A 23153-nucleotide genomic window follows, 5' to 3' on the forward strand; every position below is an offset into this window, starting at 1 on the left:
GGGTGTTTCACTTGCATGTAGGTCTGTGCACCGTGTGTGTCTAGTGCCCATGGACTAGAAGAGGACATTGGATCCCCTGGAACTGGAGCTCCAAATAGTTATGAACTGCCTTGTGGGTGCTGGGAACCGAATCAGTGTCCTCTGGAAGGTCAGCCAGTTCTCTTAATGGCTGAGCCATCTCTCCAGTCCCCAAATTTGTATTTATTTATTTAGACAAAAATCTTACTATGTAGTTCTGGACTGCAACTTACTATGTAGACCAGGCTGGCCTCAAACTCACTGAGATCCATCTGCCTGCCTCTGCCTCCCAAGTGCTGGGATTAAGGGTGTATACCACCATGCCCAGACCAAATTTACTTAAAACATGTTACTTTTATGTATGTTGTGTGTATTCTCTGGTCCCTGCAGAGGCCAGAAGAGGGTAGCAGATGCCCTGCAGGTGGAGTTACAGGCAGTTGAGGCTGTGGGAACCAAAGTCAGGTTTCATATGTGAACAAGGTAAAGGATTATTCTTTTTTTTTTTTTTTTTTTTTTTTTTTGGCTGCCTTGGATAAGGTGATATGAAGAGACATGCATTCTTGCTCTATACTCTTGCCTTATTGCCTCTGGAACTTCTGGAGTGATTAAGATTGTCTTTTGTTTGCTAATAACATGACTAGTAACATTGGGACCAGTGGCCCTAGACAGTACGTTTTCCCCAGTATTTTGAGACAGGGTCTCAGGTAGCCCAACCTGGCCTCAAACCAGTTACGTATTAGAGGAAGACCTCGAACCTCTGATTCTGCTGGCTCTGCTTCTCAAGTGCTGGGATCACAGAGATGTACCACAAGGCCTGGCTCTCAATATCTTTTTCTTTTTGAGATAGAATCTCATTAAGTTACCTAGGTCTGGCTTCAAACTCTTGGCCTCAAATGATCCTCTGACCTCAGCCTCCCCAGTAGCTGGGACTAAAGTATGTATAATGTTGACTGGCTATCAACCAGTCTTTGAGGAGGAGATAAAGGTGGGTCTGAAGGTTGAGTTGATCATAATGGCCACTGATTTACTCAATCATGCTGGCATAATGAAGCCTCCACAGAAACTCAAAAGGACAAGGTTTGGGCTACGTGTGGTGGTCCAGGTCTGTAATCCCAGCTCTTGACAGTTGGAGCAGTTAGGGTGTGAATTTTGAAGCCAGACTCAGTTAGTATAGCATGAAGAATCTGTCTTAGAAACAAGCAACTAACCAGGTAATCAGGTCTGTAATCCCAGGACTCAGGATGGCGAAGCAGGACTACTTTGAGTTCCAGGCCACCTGAGCTATAGAGTGAGTTCCAGACTTGCCTGGCCATATGGTCAGATTCTATGTCAACAAACAAGCAAACCAATAACCAACTAACAACAGAACCAAAGAGAAGGATGAGGTTTGGATGAGCTTCCGGGCAGCAGAACTCCAGTGGAGGCTCCAGTGGAGGTCCCTGGGGCATGGTGGACCTATGAAGGGAGGGTAAGGCAGCTCCACAGCCCTAAGGAATGATCTATCTGGCTATTCATTTGTGCCCCTTTACAATGAGTGAGTAGACAGAAATAAAGTCTGTCCCCTGAGTTCTGTGAGTCAATCTAGCAAATTAACTGAACCCAAGGACGGGCCATAGGAACCCAAAGTATAGGTCATAGTCCAGTTCTTGTGACTAAACCTCTAAAATGGAAGAGGGGGTCTTGTGAGACTCAGCCCTTACACCCAGCTTGTGTGCTGAAAAACACGTTGTGTGGAGGGAAATCTCTTATTTTAGGGATCAGAGGCAAAGCGTTTTGGTGTCTTATGGTTATAACTAGGAGACAAAACAAAACCTGATTCATCTCACTTACCCACAACGGTAAAAATTCTCCGAACACTTATAGTTGAAAAGTTCCACTTGACCCTTAAGTAATCAGCAGCTTGGCCACAGAGAATCATGCATATCCAACAGCCAAAATAAGGCAATGCAGATAAAATCCCATTCTGAAAGTGGGGAGGAGATACAGGATTAATTATGATAGAACACACACATTAGTCACAGCCAACCCTGACTACTTGAAAACACCACACATATGGTGGAGCAACATGTTGATAATGTTCACATATCACAGAAAGTACGTTTGGCATTTGCAGGGATCTCAAAACTCAGTTTACCCATCCCTGTGATAGCTGGTCTCAAAACAGAGTATCGTGGATGCTACTTTCTTTCTTTCTTTTTTTTTTTTTTTGAGCTGAGGATCGAACCCAGAGCCTTGTGCTTGCTAGGCAAGCGCTCTACCACTGAGCTAAATCCCCAACCCAGGATGCTACTTTAAATTTGGAAAGTCTTCCAATCAGCCTGCACTGCTTCACAGAGAACAAGCTGTTTTTATTTCTTGCCTCCACCTCCCCAGTCTGTGCACCCACCCCCAGCTCCAGAACAGTTTTAGTCTCCAAAATTTTATTTAAAATGATTTTTATTACAAAATCAAATGCATAGTTTAATACGCTGGAGATTCAAAAGTCAGTTATGACAAGTAGAGCATCGCCAGCTATGCAGACGCCCTGTCCAGACTAGTCTCAACTCCACCTCTTCCTATAAACAAGCACCCCTGAGTCACAGTTACAAACATTCACCTACAGTTATCATCCCAAATATGTGGGTGTCCCTGACACTTTCATTTGGTACTGACTAAATTAGAATGGCATCTTCACTTACTTAAGTAATGTTCATCACGGGCTACCTACAGCCGCTCTTTAAGAAGGCATCCTCTCCATTGAGGCCCTCACCTCTCAAATGCCTTAGCTTGTGGACATAAAAACTAGCTAGCACAGAAGGAAATGACCGAATTTAATTTGGGTGAGAAGGAATTGTGTGTGCAGTTCAGAAAACACATTCTCTACACAGGAAGCAGATGACCATTTTCTCTTACCTCTTGAACGTTGAACCTTAGGATTTCTTTCATATAAGTGGGCAATAATGTCAGTAACGTATAAAAGGTCCAGTTGTAGGAAAAATGTGCAATGACAATCGCCCAAAGTGGTAGTGACTTCAAGATGGACACCCATGGCACCACCTTCTGGGAAGAGAGCTGAGGGAGACAGACTCAATTAGGAGAAGCTGCGGCTGTGTTGACCTATGCCATATTAGCTCAACCACACGTCATATTAGCTACAATCAGCCCAGTGCACAGAACACCAACCTTGGTCGTACATTCTAGATCATAAAATCAACTCCTTTGAAATGCTAAGTAGCAAAACAATTAACAAATTTTAGTTGTTTCATTAAAAATATAAACTAGAGGACCTATGGCTGAGATTAGAGGAAAAGATAAATATAGTATAGTAGAAGCTACAGGTGTCAGTGCTGCTATAAATATGAACACTTCTGTAAAAGAGAGAACAGTGTCATTACCACAGTTAGAGGTTGATTGACATAAGGGAAAAGCAGAGAGACTGGAAGGTCTTACTAGAATCTGTATTTCACTATCCAGTCTTTGCTATACTGGAAAGATTTACAAGAACCGTGCAAGCTGGGTGTGGTGCTGCACACCCGTAGCCTCAGCTAGTCAGGAGGTTTCAGCAGGAGGGTGACTTGAGCTTGGAGTCTGAGGCTAGCCTGGGCAACATCGCCATCTCGGGGATGAAAACAGGTGAGGGCTTTATATGCATCCACGTGCAGACGTGACCTTCAGGGAAGGGGACTGGGGGTGATGCACTAGGTCAAAGGTTGGAGAAAAGGTTTAGCAGTTAAGAGTGCATATGTCTCCTGCAGAGTTCAGTCTCCAGCACCCACACTGGGTGGCTTACACTCTTCTGTAACTCCTGGGGACCTGACACCTCTGGCCTCCAAAGGAAACTGCACTCCCATGTATATTGATACACAGACAAATACACACAATTTAAAAATATAAAAATAAATCTTAATTTGAAAAGATATGAGAATTTCTATTTACACTCATTTTTATTTTGAAACAGATGTTAAATTATCAATATATTTGTGTGTTTGTTTTTTGGAAAAAGGGTTTCTTTGTGTAACAGTCCTGGAACTCACTTTGTAGACCAGGTTGGCCTTGAACTCACAGAGATCCACCTGCCTCTGCCTCCCAAGTGCTGCGATTAAAGGCATGTGCCACCACCATTCAGCTTTAAACTATTAATATTTAATAAATGGGTTGGCCCAGAGTATGCTGGATAGTCACATAAGGTAGAATTCCCCAATTCAAGGGCATTAATAATGGCACCCTCTTGGTTTGTCCTCAGGTTGTATTTGTCTGCTCAGATGGACTCATGGCTGTTTATGCTCTTAGTTCCTAGAATGATCTTGAGAAGAAATTAGTTTTAGTGTAGAAAGAATTGCACTTCCCCAGACAGTATTTTAGACATTTATTTCATTTGCTTATCCTAATTTGCTTAAGGCATGTGTAACTGAAAGTTCTATTTCAAAGATTATCTTAATTTTTAACATGTACCAAAGTCCATACCTGATTTTTTAACGATGACACAATGTATTCTTTTTCATAATGGGAGATTGTCTTGTGAGTTTCTGGTGTATCACTAACTAGCCACATCCATAAAATAAACCAGACTATTCCAATTACACCTTGAAATAGAAAGATGACAGTTAAATAAAATTTGAATATATCAACAGCATTTTGTACACACCTTGAGAAGATTATATATCTATAAATGTAATGGAAAATTGACTTAGTTTCAAGCTTTGGATCTTCAATAGAATAGTAACTATTATTCTCTGTGAACAGGGGGAATGATTTGAGACAGAGTCCTGGCTAGTTTGGTATTCACTATGAAGCCTAGATTAAACTTGAACAATTCTCCTGCCTCAACTGCTGGGACGACAGGTATTATGACCATGTACAGTCTCAAATACACTCTGATAATACACATCAATTACAAGACTCAGACAATCAAGGTCTACAGATAGACAGACTTTTGTTGGATCTTAGTTTCCCAAGGGCCACTACTGCCATTCTTGGCTCAGAACAATCTTAAAAAAAAATTTATATATATGTATATATATATATATATATATATATATATATGTGTGTGTGTGTGTGTGCGTGTGTGTGTGTGTGTGTCTGTTTCATTCATTTTGAATGAATTTCCTATGAGCCTGTCAATCAATTTGAGAAATGAAATGCCTTCACACTAAGGGAAAGGAAAAGAATTAAATCCCTGAGGCAAAGACCACTCTATTTTGCTTGAGAGAAAGTATTTTGTTCTTTTTTTGTTTGTTTGTTTGTTTTGTTTTTCGAGACAGGGTTTCTCTGTGTAGCTTTCCGCCTTTCCTGGATCTTGCTCTGTAGACCAGGCTGGCCTAGAACTCATAGAGATCCTCCTGCCTCTGCCTGCCAAGTGCTGGGATTAAAGGTGTGCGCCACCACTGCCCGGCTCTCAATGATTCTTAAAATCACACACTTAGATCCAATCCAAAGGTACAGCGATTTGATACATGCTGAAGAATTACAGCAGGAGAAGACTGTCTTTTGTTTTCCATAATAAACTATCATGTTTCTAGAACAGCAGAAAACAGCACGTACAGTGAAAACATACAGTGTTCTCGAATCTGAGCTGAGGTGTTTCAGGCAGCCTTCATCAGTATCGTGTGGTGCCACAGGACATATGTCCAAAGCACTCGTTCTCTTGGAACCTTGGCTGTGGTGACATCACGTGACACAACGTGGGCTCGTACTGCCGGAAGCACCTCAGATTCCTTACATGTTTGACTCTGAACTAACGTTTGGTCACTGTGGGTTCAAGAGCCCTTTACTAAATTCTTACGAACTCCCATGTTCACTTATGAAATCTCTAAGTTAGAAAGTTGGGAGACAGACTCACATTTAAATGTAATTCACTACTATTACATTCTAAATTTACATTATAACGTAGTCAAAAATTTATACTTACCAAAAAGATAGAAGACATAAGTCCAATCCATATAGTAGCAAATTATTCCAGAGAGAGGAAGTGAGATTACCGTCCCAAGCTGTGCTCCTGGATCAACACAGAAGACTTCATAAGCCTTGGCGAGAGGTGAGCAAACGGAAGGCCTACTGTTTAAGGGGTGGGGAACAGGATACAGGACAGGAAGAACTACTGCATTAGAAGTGGCTACATGTGAACAGAAAATCCCACAGGGCCATGCTCTAGAAAATGTGACGCATATGCACTAGTACAGCTGCATAAGTTACAACTGTGCAGATGTTGATGAATAGGAGGTACCAATCAGTAGGAGAACTGCGCAGAGTGGTACACAGTGCTAGAGAGGCTGATGGAGGCTCGTGGGTATTGGCACGCTTGTTGAAGTGAGAGCGAGGTTTTTCATAATTTTATATACTATAAACAACTGTTTCATAAATAATACATTTTAACCAGAAAATGGAGGACATTTCAGTTAAATGCAGTGGGAGCGAAATAATAGTCTGTGTCTTTCTCTTCTTTAACTGGGACAGGATTGTACCCTGGAGCCCAGGCTGGTCTTGAACTCACTATGTAGCTCAGGCTTGCCTCAAATTTACAGAAATGTTCTTGCCTTAGCTTCCCAGGTCCTGGGATTACAGATGTGAACCACTTTTACTTTTAAAGACTGGGTCTCATGTAGCCTAGGGTAGCCCTAATCTCCAGATGTAGCTAAGGATGCCCTTGTACTCCTAATCTTCCTGCCTCCACTTCTGAAGTATGGGAATTATAGATACATGTTACCATAATCTAATCTGATCCCATATTCTAGTCATAGGTAGAAGACAGATATAAACCAAATGACTTCTATATTAGGAAGTATAAGAACCACAGAGCAATGCAGAGTTCAAATATGACAGTGATTTCTGACCTCTCAAAATGAGGGAAAGATGTACGGAACAGCAACCAGACTTTGAAAACATGGCTAAGATTCAGTCCCAGAGCAACTAAGAAAAACACTAAGAAAGTAGTGACAGCTGGGCGCAATGGCGCACGCCTTTAATCCCAGCACTTGGGAGGCAGAGGCTGGTGGATCTCTGAGTTTGAGGCCAGCCTGGTCTGTAGAGCGAGATCCAGGACAGCCAGGACTACACAGAGAAACCCTGTCTCGAAAAAACAAAACCAAGAACCAAACAAGAACAGGAAGCAGTAACAGGATGAACAGGAAATCGGACAATGGCTCTGGGAGCTTCACGTGGGTAAAGGAAAGGCACAGAGATAAAGCCTGAAAAACCGTACAGTCACCGAGTACTAGTCTGCCCTCTCCACGTCTCCTTGAATGTACTTCTTCCACACAGAGACCCTGGTGGTATGAGCCCTCACTGTCCAATGCGAGGTAGTGTGCTAACCAGTCACAGTCGACAGGCTTCCAATATCTCAGTGGTTGCTCATGTGCGATAAAGTAGACGCTGTTCCCTGAAATTAGCTCTGTGAGGTTTATCTCCTCACCTTTACCGACCCACAGGCATTGCTGTCTTGTCAGGGGATGCCCTGGTAATGACGGCACACACACTCAGACATACACAACACACACATACTGTTTCTCCTACAGAACCTGAATTCAACTCCGAGTGACCACACCAGGCAGCTCACAACTGCCTATAACTCCAGCTCCAGGGGATCTGATGCTTTTATGGACATCTGTACTCATGTGCATATGCACACAGAAACACATGCATGCTTTTAGTCCCAGGACTCGGAAGCAGAAGCAGGTAGATCTCTATGAGATCAAGGGTAGCTTCGTCTACATAGTGAATTCCAGGCCAGCTCAAGATATATAGTGAAACCCTGTCTCCAAACAAACAAACAAACAACAAAAGACCCAAAACCAACAGACCAAACAACAACAACAAAATCACAATTAAAGAACAAAACCAATTTTTCCATCTACTGAACTATTTTATAAATTCCAACATTTGAAAAGACAACATATTTTGAGATAAATGATAGTACATAGAGGAAATGGTATTAGTCAACCATGGCCAATTATTCTCTTCCTGAGCCAAAGAGGAAAAACTGAGAGTCTAGGTATACCCTTAGAAGGTTATTTCCCCCAGGAAGAGGCATCTACACTGAGTGATTCTGGCATGCATGTACCTTTCTCAAGGCTGGTACGTATGCATCAAATTACAACAAAAGCTTTATCAGGATAGTTATCTTACCTGCGTAGGAAATGGTAAGCAGCTTGCTTCTTTCAAGAGGGGGAGCCCAGGAAGACCACATGGCATGCATAGCTGGAAACGTAACACCCTGGGGGTGGATATTTCTGATGAAATACAAGGCAGCTTCAAAATCAGACAGAAAAGATAAAAGTTGCTGACCTAGCTTTATGGATGAGGCGTGTGGTATGTACAGAAAGAATGTTGAAAGATGAGAGAATCTAAGTACAAACACCATTGAAATTCTGTTGACAGCTCCAGGGGCCATCTGTGACAGCAGCAGAGACAACAGACTACAATGTTAAACATCCACAGACAGGAAACCACACCAGGAGAATAGTTCAGCAAAGAGACAGTCACCGGATCAGAAGCAACAGACTACAAATAAATACATTTCACTTAGGTAAGGAGAAAAAACAAACAAACCTGGGGGCTGACAGAGGCGAATAGGATTTATTTTGTAACCGGGAAGGAATTGTTTAATAGACGTCTGTGAGGACTGCTATTTGGATATGGATGATAAGAACATGCAAACTCCTAATAGAACTTTAAGCCAGTGGTGGTGGCGCATGCCTTTGATCCCAGCACTCAGGAGGCAGAGGCAGGAGGATCTCAGTGAGTTCCAGGCCAGCCTGGTCTACAGGGCGAGGAGTTCCAGGATAGCCAGTGTTACACAGAGAAAAACCCGTCTAGGGAAAACAAAACAAAACAAACAAAAACACCTTTAAAATTAGACGTTGGGGCCAGGTGTGGTGGTGTATGCCTTTAATCCCAGCTCAGGAGGCAGAGGCAGGTGGATCTCTGAGTTTGAGGACAGCCTGGTCTACACAGTGCGTTCCAGACACACAGAGCTACATAGGTAGACCCTGTCTCAAAAACCCCAAAATAAAATAAAGTAAAACTAGAGCCCAGAAATCTCCAGAGCCTTCCAGCTAATTTCACCATATATAAGCTGTGTATGATTCCTGTGATTGAGGATGGGCAGTTACTTAAGACTCAACTATTAAAATGATGAAGCTGAGGACTAGGGATTAGGATTTACTGAATGCCTGACTGTGACCGTGGAACTTCTGTTCCAAGGTCAACGTTTTCACTCCAACGTCCTCTCCAGTGCACTACTGGACGAGGCTACCTCCCAGCCTTTGTGAGCTCTGCAGACCTAGAGCCGCCTTGTACCTGAGTTAAGGCTCTTGATCACTGAGCAGCTCTCCAGCCTGGAGAGCATTCATTATTCAAGATAGAGAGATACAAAAAGAAGCATGGGGAGGAAAAGAAAGATAGAAATTAACAGATTTCTGAGTGGGGCTGTGGGGTCAGCTCAGTGGCAGAGAATATTTGCAGCATGTGCAAGGCCCTGGGTTTGATTCTCTAGTACTGAAACAAAATCAAGTAAGGAAAAAAAAACCAAAAAACTAAAAATGGTGAAGGGCATAAAACAAATAGTAATATTTTTCACAGCATAAAAGTTTAGAAGAATCCTTGAAGTAAATTTGTATAGTTAGATAAAAATAATAAATTATTTGTCTCTAAGTTAGAAGACCAGAAAAAAAAAAAGAACTAATAATAGAGAGGAATTCCCATAAATAACAAATTTAGTAAAATAAGGCAATTTTTTTGGTTTTCAAGACAAGGTTTCTCTGTGTAGTTTTGGTGCCTGTCCTGGATCTTGCTCTGTAGACCAGGCTGGCCTCGAACTCACAGAGATCCATCTGGCTCTGTTTCCTGAGTGCTGAGATTAAAGGCAGGCACCACCACTGCCGGCAAAATAAGGCAATTTAACAACATGTTTTGTAAAATGTGCCAAAACAGAGTCTGGAGAGATGACTCAGGAGTTAGGAGCACTGGCTGTCCTTCCAGAGGACCCGGATTCAGTTCCACCATCCATACGGTGGCTCACAACCGCTTGTAACTCCAGTTCGAGGAATTTAATCCCTTCTGGTCTCCAAAGGCACTGCACTCATGTGCACACAGACACACAGAGACATACACATAATCAAAAACAGTACGTCTTTTTAAAAAGTGCCAAAATGTATGTGTGTATGGTTAAGTGTGGGCCATCTTAGCCACTGTGACTGGAAATAAACCAATTTCCCTATCTCCTGAAGCATGAGCTGCTGTCTCCCTTAGAAAATGTTCTCTCAGCTGGAAACGGCTCACTGCCTAAGGGCACTGGTAACACCCACTCGGTGGCTAGCAGCCACTGCAATCCAGTTCCAGGAGATCTGACGCCCTCTTCTGGTTCCTACAGGCACCTGCACTCACATCATGTACACACATGCATGCAGACCAAACACTTATCCATATAAAATAAAAATAAACAAATCTTTAAAGGCATGCAGGACAGAGGAGGAGATAAAGAATAAGAAGTAGAACAAGAACCCAAGTCCTCACCTCTCCTAATCCTTCCAGGGCTCTCAGCGCGATGAGGGCCGCCACTCCCAAGTCTGCAGCCATGGGTGTGAACAGGGTCAAGACAGCAGTGCCCAGGATGCCAAGGCCCAGCAGCAGCTTGCCTCCAATCCTGCTGGCCATGTACCCCCCAGGAATCTGTGTGATGATGTAGCCGTAAAAAAAGGAGCCAAGAATCCATCCTTGAGTTTCTGCATCCCACTGGTACTTTTTACCCTGTGAAAAAAGCAGAGAGAAGAACAATCTTTCTGACTTTGAAACTTTGAACTATTGTTTTGGACTGCAGAACATGCAAGCTGTGCTGTTTGTTTGTTTGTTTACTGTCAACTTGACACAAGCTAGGGTCATCTGGGAAGAAGGAACCTCAGTGGAGAAAATGCTGCCATCAGACTGTAAGAAAGTCTGTGGCATTTTAATGATTGATGATTGATGTGGGAGGGCCTAGGCTACTGTGGACAGGTGGTCCTGGGCTATAAAGAGCAAGCTGAACAGGTTGTGGGGGAATTCCTCTGCGGCCCCTGCTTTGGTTCCTGCCTCAGGCTTCCTATCTTGAGTTCCTGCACCGACTTCCCCTCGTGACGGACTGTGAGCTGTGAGATGAAATAAATGCTTCCCTCCCCAAGCTGCTTTCTGTCGTGGTGTTCATCACAGCAACAGAAACCTAACTAAGACAAGCAAGCTTTCTAAGGCAGGTGGGCCATGACAACATGCAGTTTCCAGAAGCCAGTGGGCAAGAACTGAAAGCCATGAACTTCTAGAAGCTCGCTGTTCTGTGGCACTAAAAACTAGAAGAGGGGATGCTGAGGCTGTCATAACCCTGCCTGAGAAGATTCAAGAAAGAGCCCCGGGCTTGGGGTGGGCTGTGGTGACAGATGCCTTTAATGTCAGCACTCGGAGACACAGGCAGAGGTAGCTCTCTATTATGTCCGGTCTATATAGTACTATACAACAAGTTCCAGGACAGCCAAGGCTATGTAGAGAGACCCTGTCTCAAAAAAAAAAAAAAAAAAAAAAAGAAAAAAAAAACAAAGAGCTATCCAATAATGTCCTGGAGAAACTACTTACTAAGATGTAAAACAATCCAGCTTTCTGATGTGCCAATGAAGTTTCTTCAAATTCTCCTCAGGAAACTGAAAAAGGACTTTCCAAACAGTTCAATGTATGTGGTAGCTATATATCTTATAACTGTAAGTCAACTAACTGTTCAACTAACTCCCAAGAAAACAGAAAGAGATCTTAACCCGGGGAGAATACACACAAACAAATATTTTGGTTTCTTTCTGACAAAGGCATATTTTTTCCCATTATTTTTATTACTAAGCATTTCAGTATTAATCAATTTTTTTTTTGTTTAAAAATAGCACTTACCGTGTGATTGTGGTGAACTTTTATGGGGGCAGAATGTTCTGGACACTCCTTGGAAGTCCTATTATCGGTCAGAGTTGTATTTGAATCTACCATGTCCACCAACGCAACACTCAGGTTCACACGTAACGAATAAAGAACGAAAAAACCAAAGAAGGCCAGAACCGCTAAGTTGTAACGAGCAGAGCAGCATGCTGGAGCTGAAATGAAGGTTGGGAGAAAACTTTAAATCATACGATCTCTAAATAGTGAAAGGAAAAAACATTTAAATTTTATTTATTTATTTGTTTTTTCAAGACAAGGTTTCTCTGTGTAGCTCTGGCTGTCCTGGGCCTCTCTCTGGAGACCAGGCTGGCCTCAAATTCAGAGATCTGCCTCCCTCTGCCTGCTGAGTGCTGAGATTAAAGGAATGCACTACCATACCCCAAAGATTGATTTATTTTTATATCTTATGTATGTGTATTTTGCCTGTATGTTGGTGTACTGTATGTGTGCCCAGTGCCCACAGAGGCCGGATGAGGGTATCAGATCCCCTGGAACTGGAGTTATGAACCAGTGAGCAGCCATGTGGAGGATGGGAACAGAACCCAAGTCCTCTACAAGAGCAATAAGTGCTCTTAAACCACAGAGTCAGTGCTCCAGTCCCTCCCAAAGGCAATTTGTAAAGAAATATCCAAACTACTAATCAGTACTTTTTGAATAGTCTCAGATTAAGCATGCCTACACAGATTTGTCCAAAGATAATTTATTCCCTCTTACCCATAGTTTTAGTAAAAATTCAGCTGATGAAGATGTGGCATGAGAAAAATAGGTAAGGGTTTAAAAGCCTCACTATGCCTTTCCCTCTGTAACTGTAAGCAAGCCCTCAACTGAATGCTGTCTTTCCTAAGAGTTGCCTTGGCCATGGTGTCTCTTCACAGCAATGGAAGAGTGACTAAGTCATGCTCTCAACTGTTGACTCGTCTCTCCAGCCACCAGAAAACCGTTCATTTGGTATTCCTGAGTCCTTTTTCAGGGCTATAGCTATTGTCCTATGGTGCTACTAGAACAGGTAGATACAAACCTACGAGAATTGTATTTCTAAGACTCTAGTTATGTCTATCATTTAAATTTGAACAGTTTGCTGTTCGTTCCAATCAAATGAATACCTCAAGGTGTGCACTACAGAAGAACACATTCCATCACCACTTTAAAAAAAAAAAAAAGATTTATTTATTTATTATGTATACAGTGTATACTGCAGGCCAGAAGAGGGCACTGGATTTCATTATAGATGGTAGTGAGCCACCGTGTGGTTGCTGGGAATTGAACTCAAGACCTCTAGAACAGCTCTTAACCTCTGAGCCATCTCTCCAGCCCCCATCATCACTTTATCAGGCTACATTACACGGGTGTTTGGAAGCAGAAGTCTAATCTCAAATTTGGGCAATTAAAATGTATCATTTTAGCCAGGGTGGGGTGGGATGGGGGCGTGGGAGGGCGAGGAGTGTGGGGCACACCTTTAATTCCAGCACTCAGGGAGGCAGAGGCAGGTGGATCTCTGAGTTCAAGGCCAGCCTGGTCTACAGAGTAAGTTCCAGGACAGCCAGAGGACCCTGTCTTGAAAAACAAAAACAAAAAAAAGTGTTACTTTAAATAATTGGGGAAATGGGCAGGTTTCAGTAAATTTAAAGGAGAAATTAATAGTCCTCGACTAAATGCTAGATGTGGGAGTAAAAGGGAGGGAAGAGGGATTATTAATCCTCTTGCTCTCAACCACTTTATGTTACTGTTGCTTGTAATACCATTATTCCATTCCATCCCATTTTTTATACGCCTATCTTTTTTATTGTATGCTATTAATTTTTCCTTAGGTAATGCTTGATTTGGACTATACTATACTTTATTACTTATAGCATGCTTTCTTGGACCTGCTAGCCCCAAATCATGATACGGAGACTTATTACTAATTATGAATGCTTGGCCTTAGCTTAGGCTTCTTTCTAGCTAGGTTTTTTTTTTTAAACTTAAATTAACCCATTTCTATTAATCTATGTGCTGCCTCGGAGCTCATTTACTTCATCTACATACTGTCCATCCTGCTTTCCTGTTTCCTGTGTCTGACTGTCTGTCCCCTGTCTGTCTGTCTGCAGGCTGGCTGTCCCCTGGCAGTCTGGCCCCCTTTTCTCTCTGTCCACCAGCCTCACCTATCCCTCCTCTGCCTAGCTATTGGCCATTCAGTTTTTTATTAGAGCAATCAGATGCCTTAGGCAGACAAGGTAAAAAGTAACACATCTTTACATAGTTAAACATATATTCTATTCCATAACAATCACTCTTTTCCTTCTCAATTTTTTTTATAGTCCCCCGCCTTTTTTTTTGGTTTTTCGAGACAGGGTTTCTCTGTGTAGTTTTGTTGCCTGTCCTGGATCTCGCTTTGTAGACCAAGCTGGCCTCGAACTCACAGAGATCCACCTGGCTCTGCCTCCTGAGTGCTTGGATTAAAGGCGTGTGCCACCACCGCCCAGTTATTTTCCTTCTTTTATTGTATGTTGTTTGTTTCTCCTCAGGTCATGATTGGCGATTTTATCATGTGAGTAAGATGTTGGTCTAGAGGTTGAGAAGTAAAAGAGGTGGAGAAAGAGCTTGGCAACATGGCTCAGCGGGTAAGGCGCTTGCTTGTCTGGTCACTGAAACATAAGGAGAACCGACGTACATAAGAACCGACGTACAAGTTGTCCTCTGATTCCCCATCCCCAGTGACAACAAAATAAATGTTTTTAAAAGGTGATCAAGGGGCTAGAGATGGTTCAGTGATTAAGAGAACTGACTGCTCTTCTAGAAGGATTGGGTTCGATTTGAATTTGTAGCACCCACATGGTGGCTCATAATGGTCTGAAACTCCAGTTCTGGAGAATCCGATGCCCTCTTCTGCCCTTCTATGGGTAACCTGTATATGGTTACCGTATACATATAGTGAACAGACATACATGTAGGCAAAACACTCATGCACATAAATATAATATATTTAAATAAATATAAATAAAAAATGTAAAAGGTGAGCAAGACATTTCCAATTATTAGTGGTGATGTTAAAAAGTTATAGATCAGGCAACTTACACTTCTAAGGTACTGTCAATAATCAGAAAATAAAATACATGACTATGAAGTTTAAAAGTTATACTAAGCTGCACGGTGATGGCACACGCCTTTAATCCCAGCACTCAGAAGGCAGAGACAGGGAGTTCCCGTTTGAGGCCAGCTTAGTCTACAGAGTGAGTTCCAGGACATCCCAGGCAGTTACATAGAAACCCTGTCTTAAAAAAACAAAACAAACAAATAAAAAAAGTTATACTAAAAATAAATTGATGCCAGGTTTATGAAAATGGCCGTGACTGTGACTGTAAATCTATTTAGTCAGAATTTTTATTTTTATTTTTTTATTTTTTTTGGTTTTTCGAGACAAGGTTTCTCTGTGTAGCTTTGCGCCTTTCCTGGGACTCACTTGGTAGTCCAGGCTGGCCTCGAACTCACAGAGATCCACCTGGCTCTGCCTCCCGAGTGCTGGGATTAAAGGCGTGCACCACCACCACTGCCCGGCCAGAAATATTTTTAGAAAGTAACACGTGCCTAGGAATTTGGCTACTCTGTGAAATTGATCCAAGGTAAAACAAGCTTGCGTGGCAGAAAGAGCCGGTCCACTGGATACCCACCACACTGAGTTCAAAGCAAGATCATGCTTGCATAACGAACAGAGCACTCATCAAAACAAACACCAGCCTCTAAACCACGCTTTATAAACACAGGAATGTGGAGTGGGTGTGACCGAGAACAAAGGGAAAGACCCAGGGTGGACTCTCAGCTCTGGCCATGTGTGTTTACAGAGTTACTTAGATGAATGAGTGAAGTCACAACCTTCTCATTCCCAAGGTTTTCAGTTCTATCTGTGGCGGGGAGGGCTCTGCTCCCATTTGGAAAGTACATGTGACATCTCCCATAAGCATGGGTCCCATAGGCTGAGAAACAAAGCTCAAGATAAAGGTGTCAAGATAAAGGAGGAAGAGTCCCAGATAAACATAAAAGCCCGGGGGAGTCAGGTGTGGCCTCGTCCTACTGGTCACCAGGCTATTAACTATATCCAATCCCAGATTTCTGGACAGAAAACAGGTTATATACCTCTCCCTCTGAAGAGACAAGCCTGAGTGCTTAATAACCCTGGTTTCCCTAGTGCTTATCTATGAGCACAAAGACCTCGAACCCTCCACATTGCCTTACTTCTAAGTTTTTAAAGAAAAAACCAGGGGCTGTAATAGAGGTCATGGCTAAATGCATTGCCTCTAAGACTAGTCTAATTAATATAGGCAAGCATAAGAGCATTTTAAGAATAACTAACAGTTAACAGTTAACTCACTAATTATGCACCAGAAACTTGGAATACCGGGTACAATGATGCCTTCCGTAAAGGACAGGCTCTCGTGAGCCTCTTCTAACTTCCTCCCTTGCCAGAGTCTGACCATTTATCAGACCAAGAGCAAGCACAAAACTTTTAGTTAAACAACGGTCTTTAACTTTAAAAGATTTAAACCAGAACTTAAGATTTAGAATTTTTTTTAGCCCCCCTTGCCGGCCCTTGAGAATTAAGTTTTGCTCCCTCAGAAAAGTCGGGTTGAGTGATAGTCCCCTGCCTCCGCAGGCTCCCCCTCAAACCCTGAGCTGCTGGAGGCTGGTCCTCACAAGTTACTCCTGTTTTCCTTCTTAAATCTACTCCAAACCTGTCTACATTGTTATTTTTAATTCTTTTTGTAATGTTGTACAAAAATACAAATAAAAAACAAATGAAATTTTAGTAATCATAAATACAAAGGAGTCTGGATGGTCTGGGTTCTCAGGGACTAAAAGGCCTGAAGTGAGAAAGAAAGACTCTAGGCAGGTGTGGTGGTGCATGTCTTTAGTCCCAGTTATGTGAGGCAGGGATGGGTGAGTCTCTGTGAGTTCCAGGACAGTCATGGCTATGTAGAGACCCTGTCTTAAAAAGCCAACCAACAAACCAACACTCAACAAAAACCACGCCACAATGTGTCAAACATTTTGAGCGAGGGGTGGTGGTGCAGGCTTTTTACTCCCAGCACTGGGAGGCAGAGGCAGGTGGGGGATTTCTTGAGTTCAGTGCCAGCCTGGTCTACAGAGAGTTCCAGGGCAGCCAGGGTTACCCGGAGAAACCCTTTGAGTGTGTGTGTGCGCGTGTGCGCGGCTCCACTTTTGATGTAAAGGATGAGATAAAATTCCTTATTTTGCTAAGGCGGTGAGTGCACTGCACCATGGATGGATTCGTAAAGTGCCCAGCCACCAGCAAGGAAAGCACTTAGAGTCTCAGTAACAGACACTGCGCCAGCCCTTCTGCGGAGACAGCCATAGCTGCTCCAGGCTTTCCTCCGAGGAAAGGGCGCTTCCTGCTTGAGTTCTCGGGAGACAGAGGTCTCAGCAGTGCACTATGAGTGTCATGTCTCAATAGGATTGGACTTATTTCCTTATTTCCCTTTCAAAGCAAGGAAACTCAGCGGAAGGAGCACAGTGAACCTTTTTTCCATTTCTGTCTCCGAGCTATCCATGTCCCATGGGATCCTCCTTTCTCTTTGCTGGACTCCATCCTTGAGGACGTCATTCCAAATGTTTCCAGTCTTCCATTACACTCTCTCTACATTCACAATCCTTCTGCAACATTCCTTTTCCCTCAAGCTAGGCCGTTCCCATTCTCAGTGCATTTCTGTCCTTCGTGTTCTAGTTTACACATGGGGCCAGTTAAAATAGGCAATGGCTGACAGACATCTAATAAAAGCTGATTAATTACAGCAAGTTCACTATTGAGCTGTACAACCGGGGTGAGTAGTCTTAGCTTGTGGAATCTAAAACATATGCTCCTTGTCCTTTTGAAGGGCCATCTGGAGCTAGGTGGTGATGGTGCACACCTTTAATCCCAGCACTCAGGAGGCAGAGGCAGGCGGATCCTTGAGTTGGATGCTAACTTGGTCTATACAGTGAGTTCCAGAACAGCCAGAGCTTCATAGTAAGACCCTGTTTTCAAGAAAAACAACAAAACCAAATCTCTCTGGGGCAGCCTAAACCTACCTCATGCTGCACCAACAGAGTACCCCCCTCTCAGCCATTCCTGGAACTGGTGTTGCACTAAGCTGCTCCAAGCTCTGTCAGATCAGGGTGGCAGGAAGGGCAGCTGGGCAGCCGGCCAGAGGGCTTTGAGATCCAGTTAGATGGCTCAGGAGGGTGAGCCCCTAACAGGCATAGGTGGGTGAAGCCTGAGCAGCTGAGGAGGTCCATTAAGGCCACCCTGCTAAGACCTGCCAAGACGTATCCTGGCAGAAAATTTTCTTTTCTCTGTTTCTCTCTCTCTTAAATAATCCTCCTGAGAGGATCCAAGCAATACATGATTACTGTATTCTAGCTTGCAAAATCACTGACAGAGATTTCATCTTCCTTTAGTTCCCATGAGCTTCCAGGATTCACATCAATAGGTATTTGGTCAGGAAACCAAGGATTAAGTTTTACAGTTACTTGTACAAAGTTGCAGAGCTCTTGCTCTTAATATTTTTCCTCTGGGTCTTTACATTTATTTATTTAATGATCTATTTATTTTTATTTTTGGTGCATTGTTGTTTCGCTTGCCTGCCTGTCTGTTTGAAGGTGTTGGATCCCCTGAAACTGGAGCTACAGTCAGTGGTGAGCTGCCACGTGGGTGCTGGGAATTGAACCCGGGTCCTCTGGAAATCCAGTGCTCTAACTGCTGAGCTCTCTCTCCAGCTCCCTCCTCTGGGTCTTAACAAACGTCTCACTAATTGTATAAAGTTCTTTGTTTCAGAGGACCGACTGGAACCCATGGTTATTTCCACTCTCACTTAAGGTCGTGAATTCTGTTTCTATTTAAAGAAAAATGCTCTTACCTTCTCCGATTGTCAAGCCCCCCACGCTGGGTGCTGAGGGTGGGGATCTGTGCAAACACCACGGCCCGCAGCGTGTCGGTACGAGTGAGGCAAGAAGGAAATCGGGCTCACCACAACTCAGTAGCAGGCACTGGTTCAAATCCCAGGCAGTTTATTTTAGGCACATTTAAGTACAGTACAATTTTGGAAAATAGTTTCCTGGTGACAATAAACTCAATCCCATGAGTGCGGTAAAGCTTAAGGTACCACTACATCCAAACTCTTTGCAAAGTACATGTGACCTAGTCCATAAAGATGGGTTCTATAGATTGAGAAAAAATACTCAATATAAAGGTGTTGGGAGGAAGAGTCATAAAAGCCCGGGGGAAGTCAGATGTGGCCCGGCCCTACAGACAGCACAGGTCACCAGGCTATTAACTACATCCAATCCCAGCCTTCTGGGCAGAAAACAGGTTCTCTCTTCTGTTGAAGAGACAACCTGTGTTTAACACCCCTGGTTTCCCTAGTGCCCTCTACTACTATCCATGCCAGTTGAGCCGTGGGAATTACATCATAGGAAATCACAGGGCACTCTCACTTAATCCCCACCTCCACACCTGAGGAAGCCTTGCTAATAAAACAGAGCGCTGCATACCTATACAAGGGAGAAAGGAGGCCCACTCATCTTGGGAGACAGCCCAGGGAAGGTCTTTTTGGAAGAGGGATATTTGACTGTGGCTTCCTCAATGAGCCGAAGTTGTCAGGCAGCTGTGGGGCCGGGGTGGGCGTGAGTACAGCCATGCAAACAACAGGATGTGCAGAGCAAGGAAACGAGAAAGGCACGGGGAGAACTTAAGGCCTTAGCCTGGACCCAGTCTCAGAACGAATACTGCTGAGTAGGAGCGGGCGCTGGGTTTCCGAACCAAACAGCTCATGTTCCTGAATGCTTACTGGATTGAGCTTGCGTTACAGACATTCGGAAGATGAGCTGCGATCTACTCAGGGCACTGTGCAGCGAGCGCACAGTCATTTCAGTAACCCAGCTGTTATCACTGCCTTCTCTGGATCCTGGAGACCCAGCTCCTATGTTACGAGCTGCGGCTATTTTTCATTTGTGGGAAATTAAGTTATGGGGGGAAATGAGGCTTCTAGTGGAACAGACGGGACTGACTGCTGAGAAGGTAGACACCCACGCAAGCCTGGTGGAAGTCTCCGCCTCGTGGAACTTCAAGTGCTGCGCGTCTGCCGTGGGGGCAGTTGGCACCAAGATGGACATGACGGCAAAGCGCAGGGGATCTAGGGTAATGGATGGCAAGACGGTAAAGTGCCAGACTTTGACTCTAACCCGAGAAGGAAGCAAAAGGGGCCGGAGTGTAACTCAGCGGGTAGAGTGCTTGCTTAGCACCTATTCAGGAGGCGGAGGCAGGAGGATCAGGAGTACAAAGTCACCCTCAGCTACACAGTAGTCAGAGGCCAGCCTGGGCTACATGAGACTGTCTCAAAGAAAACCAACTAACCAACCAACCAACCAAACAAACAAACAAAAAGTGACTAGGCTCAACCCACTGCTGCCTTAAACTTTACAAAATAAAGCATTCTTCTAATTTATATATATAGAAGAATATATATATATAGCATGAATCTTAAAAGTTCTTATTAGTAAAATCAAACCCGAAGCCAGTTATTGAGGTGAATGCTGGATGATCAGAGAGACAGAACAAGCCACAGCTACCTCACCTTGCCCATTCCTCAGTTGGTCCTGTTTCCTCAGACTGGAGGCCTCTGAGTCCTCATCCAGAATGGGTCTCAGCTGAACTGTGCTGCTAGAAGCCTAAAAGCTTAACCAGCCAAATGCTTCTAGTTTCTGGTCCTCACGCCTTATAAACCTTTCTGCTTTCTACCACCACTCCCTGGGATTAAAGGCGTGAGTCACCATGCCTGGCTGTTTCCAATGCAGCCTTGAACTCACAGAGATCCGAAGGGATTTCTGTCTCTGGAATGCTAGGATTAAAGGCGTGTGCTAACATTTTCTAGCCTAAATATCTTGTGGCTTTTCTGTTCTCTGACCCCAGATAAGTTTATTAGGATACACAATATTTTGGGGAACACAATACCACCATATATATATATTTAATTTTATGTGCATTGGTGTGAGGGTGTCAGGTCCCCTGGAACTGAATGCATGCCTGGTGTCTATGGAGGCCTCAGTAGGGTACTGGATCCCCTGGCGCTGGAATTATAGACAGTTGTGAGCTTCCGTGTGGTTGCTGGGAACTGAAACCAGGTCCTCTGGAAGAGCAGCCAGTGCTCTAACAGCTGAGACATTTCTCCAGCCCCCAAACACACTCTTCAAAAATAAAACAAAACCAAAACAGATCACCAAGAAAACAACAAAAGTGTCTGAACAAAGTCAGAAAGTAGTCAGCGGGTAGTTACATATACAAGTAGGAAGGGTGCCTATCTGCTTATGGTTAAAGCAGTTACGAAAGATCCTTTGGCAATGGTTTGGTGCCTGTCATGGATCTCATTCTGTAGACCAGGCTGGCCTCGAACTCACAGAGATCCGCCTGGCTCGGCCTCCCGAGTGCTGGGATTAAAGGCATGCGCCACAGGCGCCTGGCTACCCTTTGGTAATGTTAACAAAAGACATACCCACGGAAGACAGTCGTTCGTGGTCAACAAAGGCAAATTTCCAGTTCAAGTCTTTCTCACACCTGTATCCTTGGATGTGTGCAAGCCCATTTGTCTTTTAGTTTTTAGTAGCTTTCAGAAGCTAAATTACAAAAGTGTAGCAAAATCCAGTGAAGACACATACTTGGGTTTTGGGGCGTGGTGGGTATGGAGACCAGAACCTTGCCAGGCAAAAACTCTTACCACTGAGCCTTATCCCCAGTCAGGGAAGATGCTTTTTGAAGTACCACTGCCACATTGAAGTACCTTGGGCACATTATCTTAGTGCACTACAGATAGCCATCTCGAGAATGATCTGTTTCTTAACTTACACTGTAGTCTGATAGACGAAGAAAAATGGAAATGTCTGCAATATTTTTAGTCTCTGACAGCACAAAGTCAAGATATTCGCGGGATTATGCAACTGTCCTCCGCACACTCAACAGCTGTTAACTATTCTTTCTCTCTCTCTGTGCGTCTCCTCCCTGCCCAAGGAGCTACCTGATCACATGCTTGCAGACGGGCATAAGCGGAAACCTGGCAGGCACTGGGGAAGAGCGAGCGCCACTTTGGCCCTTTGCTCATTGACTGGTAGGATACCCAGGACCCCGAACTGCTTTAGTCCCTGGCCAGCGCGGGCAGCTCCGGCAGGCTCCGGGGGGGCTGTACCCGTCCCCCCAGCCCGCAGCCACTCCCTGGAGGCGCCCATGGCAGGGAACCACCCGCCGCCCGGAACGCTCCCACTAGCAGCCCCTCGGTGGTCCAGCCGCTCACCCGCTTCGGCCTGCCGGGCGCTCGGCAGGAGCGGGGTGCTGTCCGAGTTCTCCTCCTCGTCGTTCATCGCCGGACCCCGAAGCAGGGGCCTCATGACGCCTGGAGAGCAGATGTGCTGATGTTGTTCTTCAGCCAACAGAGCTCTCGGGAGGACAGCCCCCGGGGCCGCTCTGGCGGGGCGAGGCAGAATGTGGCCCCGCCCCTTGCGTCACCCAGGCCCCGCCCAGTTCTGGCCGCTGGTTCCTAAGATGCCATCTTAGCTCTGGGCAACTCCGGTGTGGGCGTGGTGCAGCAGGGGTGGGCGTGGCTGGGCTGGGCTTGGCGCTTGCACCGTGCGCCATGGGCGGTGGGGAAATCTCTAGGCTTCTGTTCCCCCTAGCAAAAGCCGGGGTACACCGGTCCTTTAAGGACTGGGGGGCAACCTGGTGGCGGCGACGGGGCTTTCATCACGCGGTGATAGGGAGCGGGGGAAGTGGACAGGGAGTGTTTGACCTCCGGATGTCTGTAGTAGAGTTCCCGACTATTAGCAGTCTTTGTTCTAGGATAGCAGGTGGATTTTGAGGTGGAAAAGCAGTAAAGAAAAACACGTTCTGTCCGACGAAACTGCCTATTTCACAGGTGAACCCTAATGTAGGCAGATGCTTTTTCGCTCTGCTTTTTTTAAAAAAAAATGTATTTATTTTTATTTTATGTGCATTGGCATTTTGCCTGCAACTAGGTCTGAGTGAAGGTGTCCGATTTTGGAGTTATAGACAGTTGTTAGCAGCCATGTGGTTGCTGGGAATTGAACCTGAGTCCTCTGGAAGGGCAATCGGTGCTCTTAACCACTGAGCCATCTCTCCAGCCCCCTCTCTCTGCTTTTTCAGTCTTGCGGATTGAAGCCAGGGCTCCAAACATACTAGACCAGGG

At 44.5% G+C, this 23153-nt stretch overlaps 1 protein-coding gene across 1 annotated transcript in view; it reads right to left on the minus strand.

Moving 5' to 3' along the window:
• The window catches only part of Slc17a5 (solute carrier family 17 member 5), a 35991-nt gene extending 13578 nt beyond the window's left edge, over window positions 1-22413 (minus strand). The window contains exons 1-8 of the mRNA XM_059268271.1: window positions 22245-22413; window positions 11893-12089; window positions 10507-10740; window positions 8119-8206; window positions 5906-5992; window positions 4462-4580; window positions 2911-3069; window positions 1849-1981 (exon numbers count right to left, since the gene is read on the minus strand). Coding sequence (XP_059124254.1) covers window positions 1849-1981; window positions 2911-3069; window positions 4462-4580; window positions 5906-5992; window positions 8119-8206; window positions 10507-10740; window positions 11893-12089; window positions 22245-22338 — 1111 coding nt within the window. The 5' untranslated portion in view covers window positions 22339-22413. The remainder of the gene's footprint in view (window positions 1-1848; window positions 1982-2910; window positions 3070-4461; window positions 4581-5905; window positions 5993-8118; window positions 8207-10506; window positions 10741-11892; window positions 12090-22244) is intronic.
• Between the last annotated feature and the right edge of the window lie 740 nt (window positions 22414-23153).

Source organism: Peromyscus eremicus, chromosome 7 (assembly GCF_949786415.1).
Source record: "Peromyscus eremicus chromosome 7, PerEre_H2_v1, whole genome shotgun sequence".
Taxonomy (NCBI): Eukaryota; Metazoa; Chordata; class Mammalia; order Rodentia; family Cricetidae; genus Peromyscus; species Peromyscus eremicus.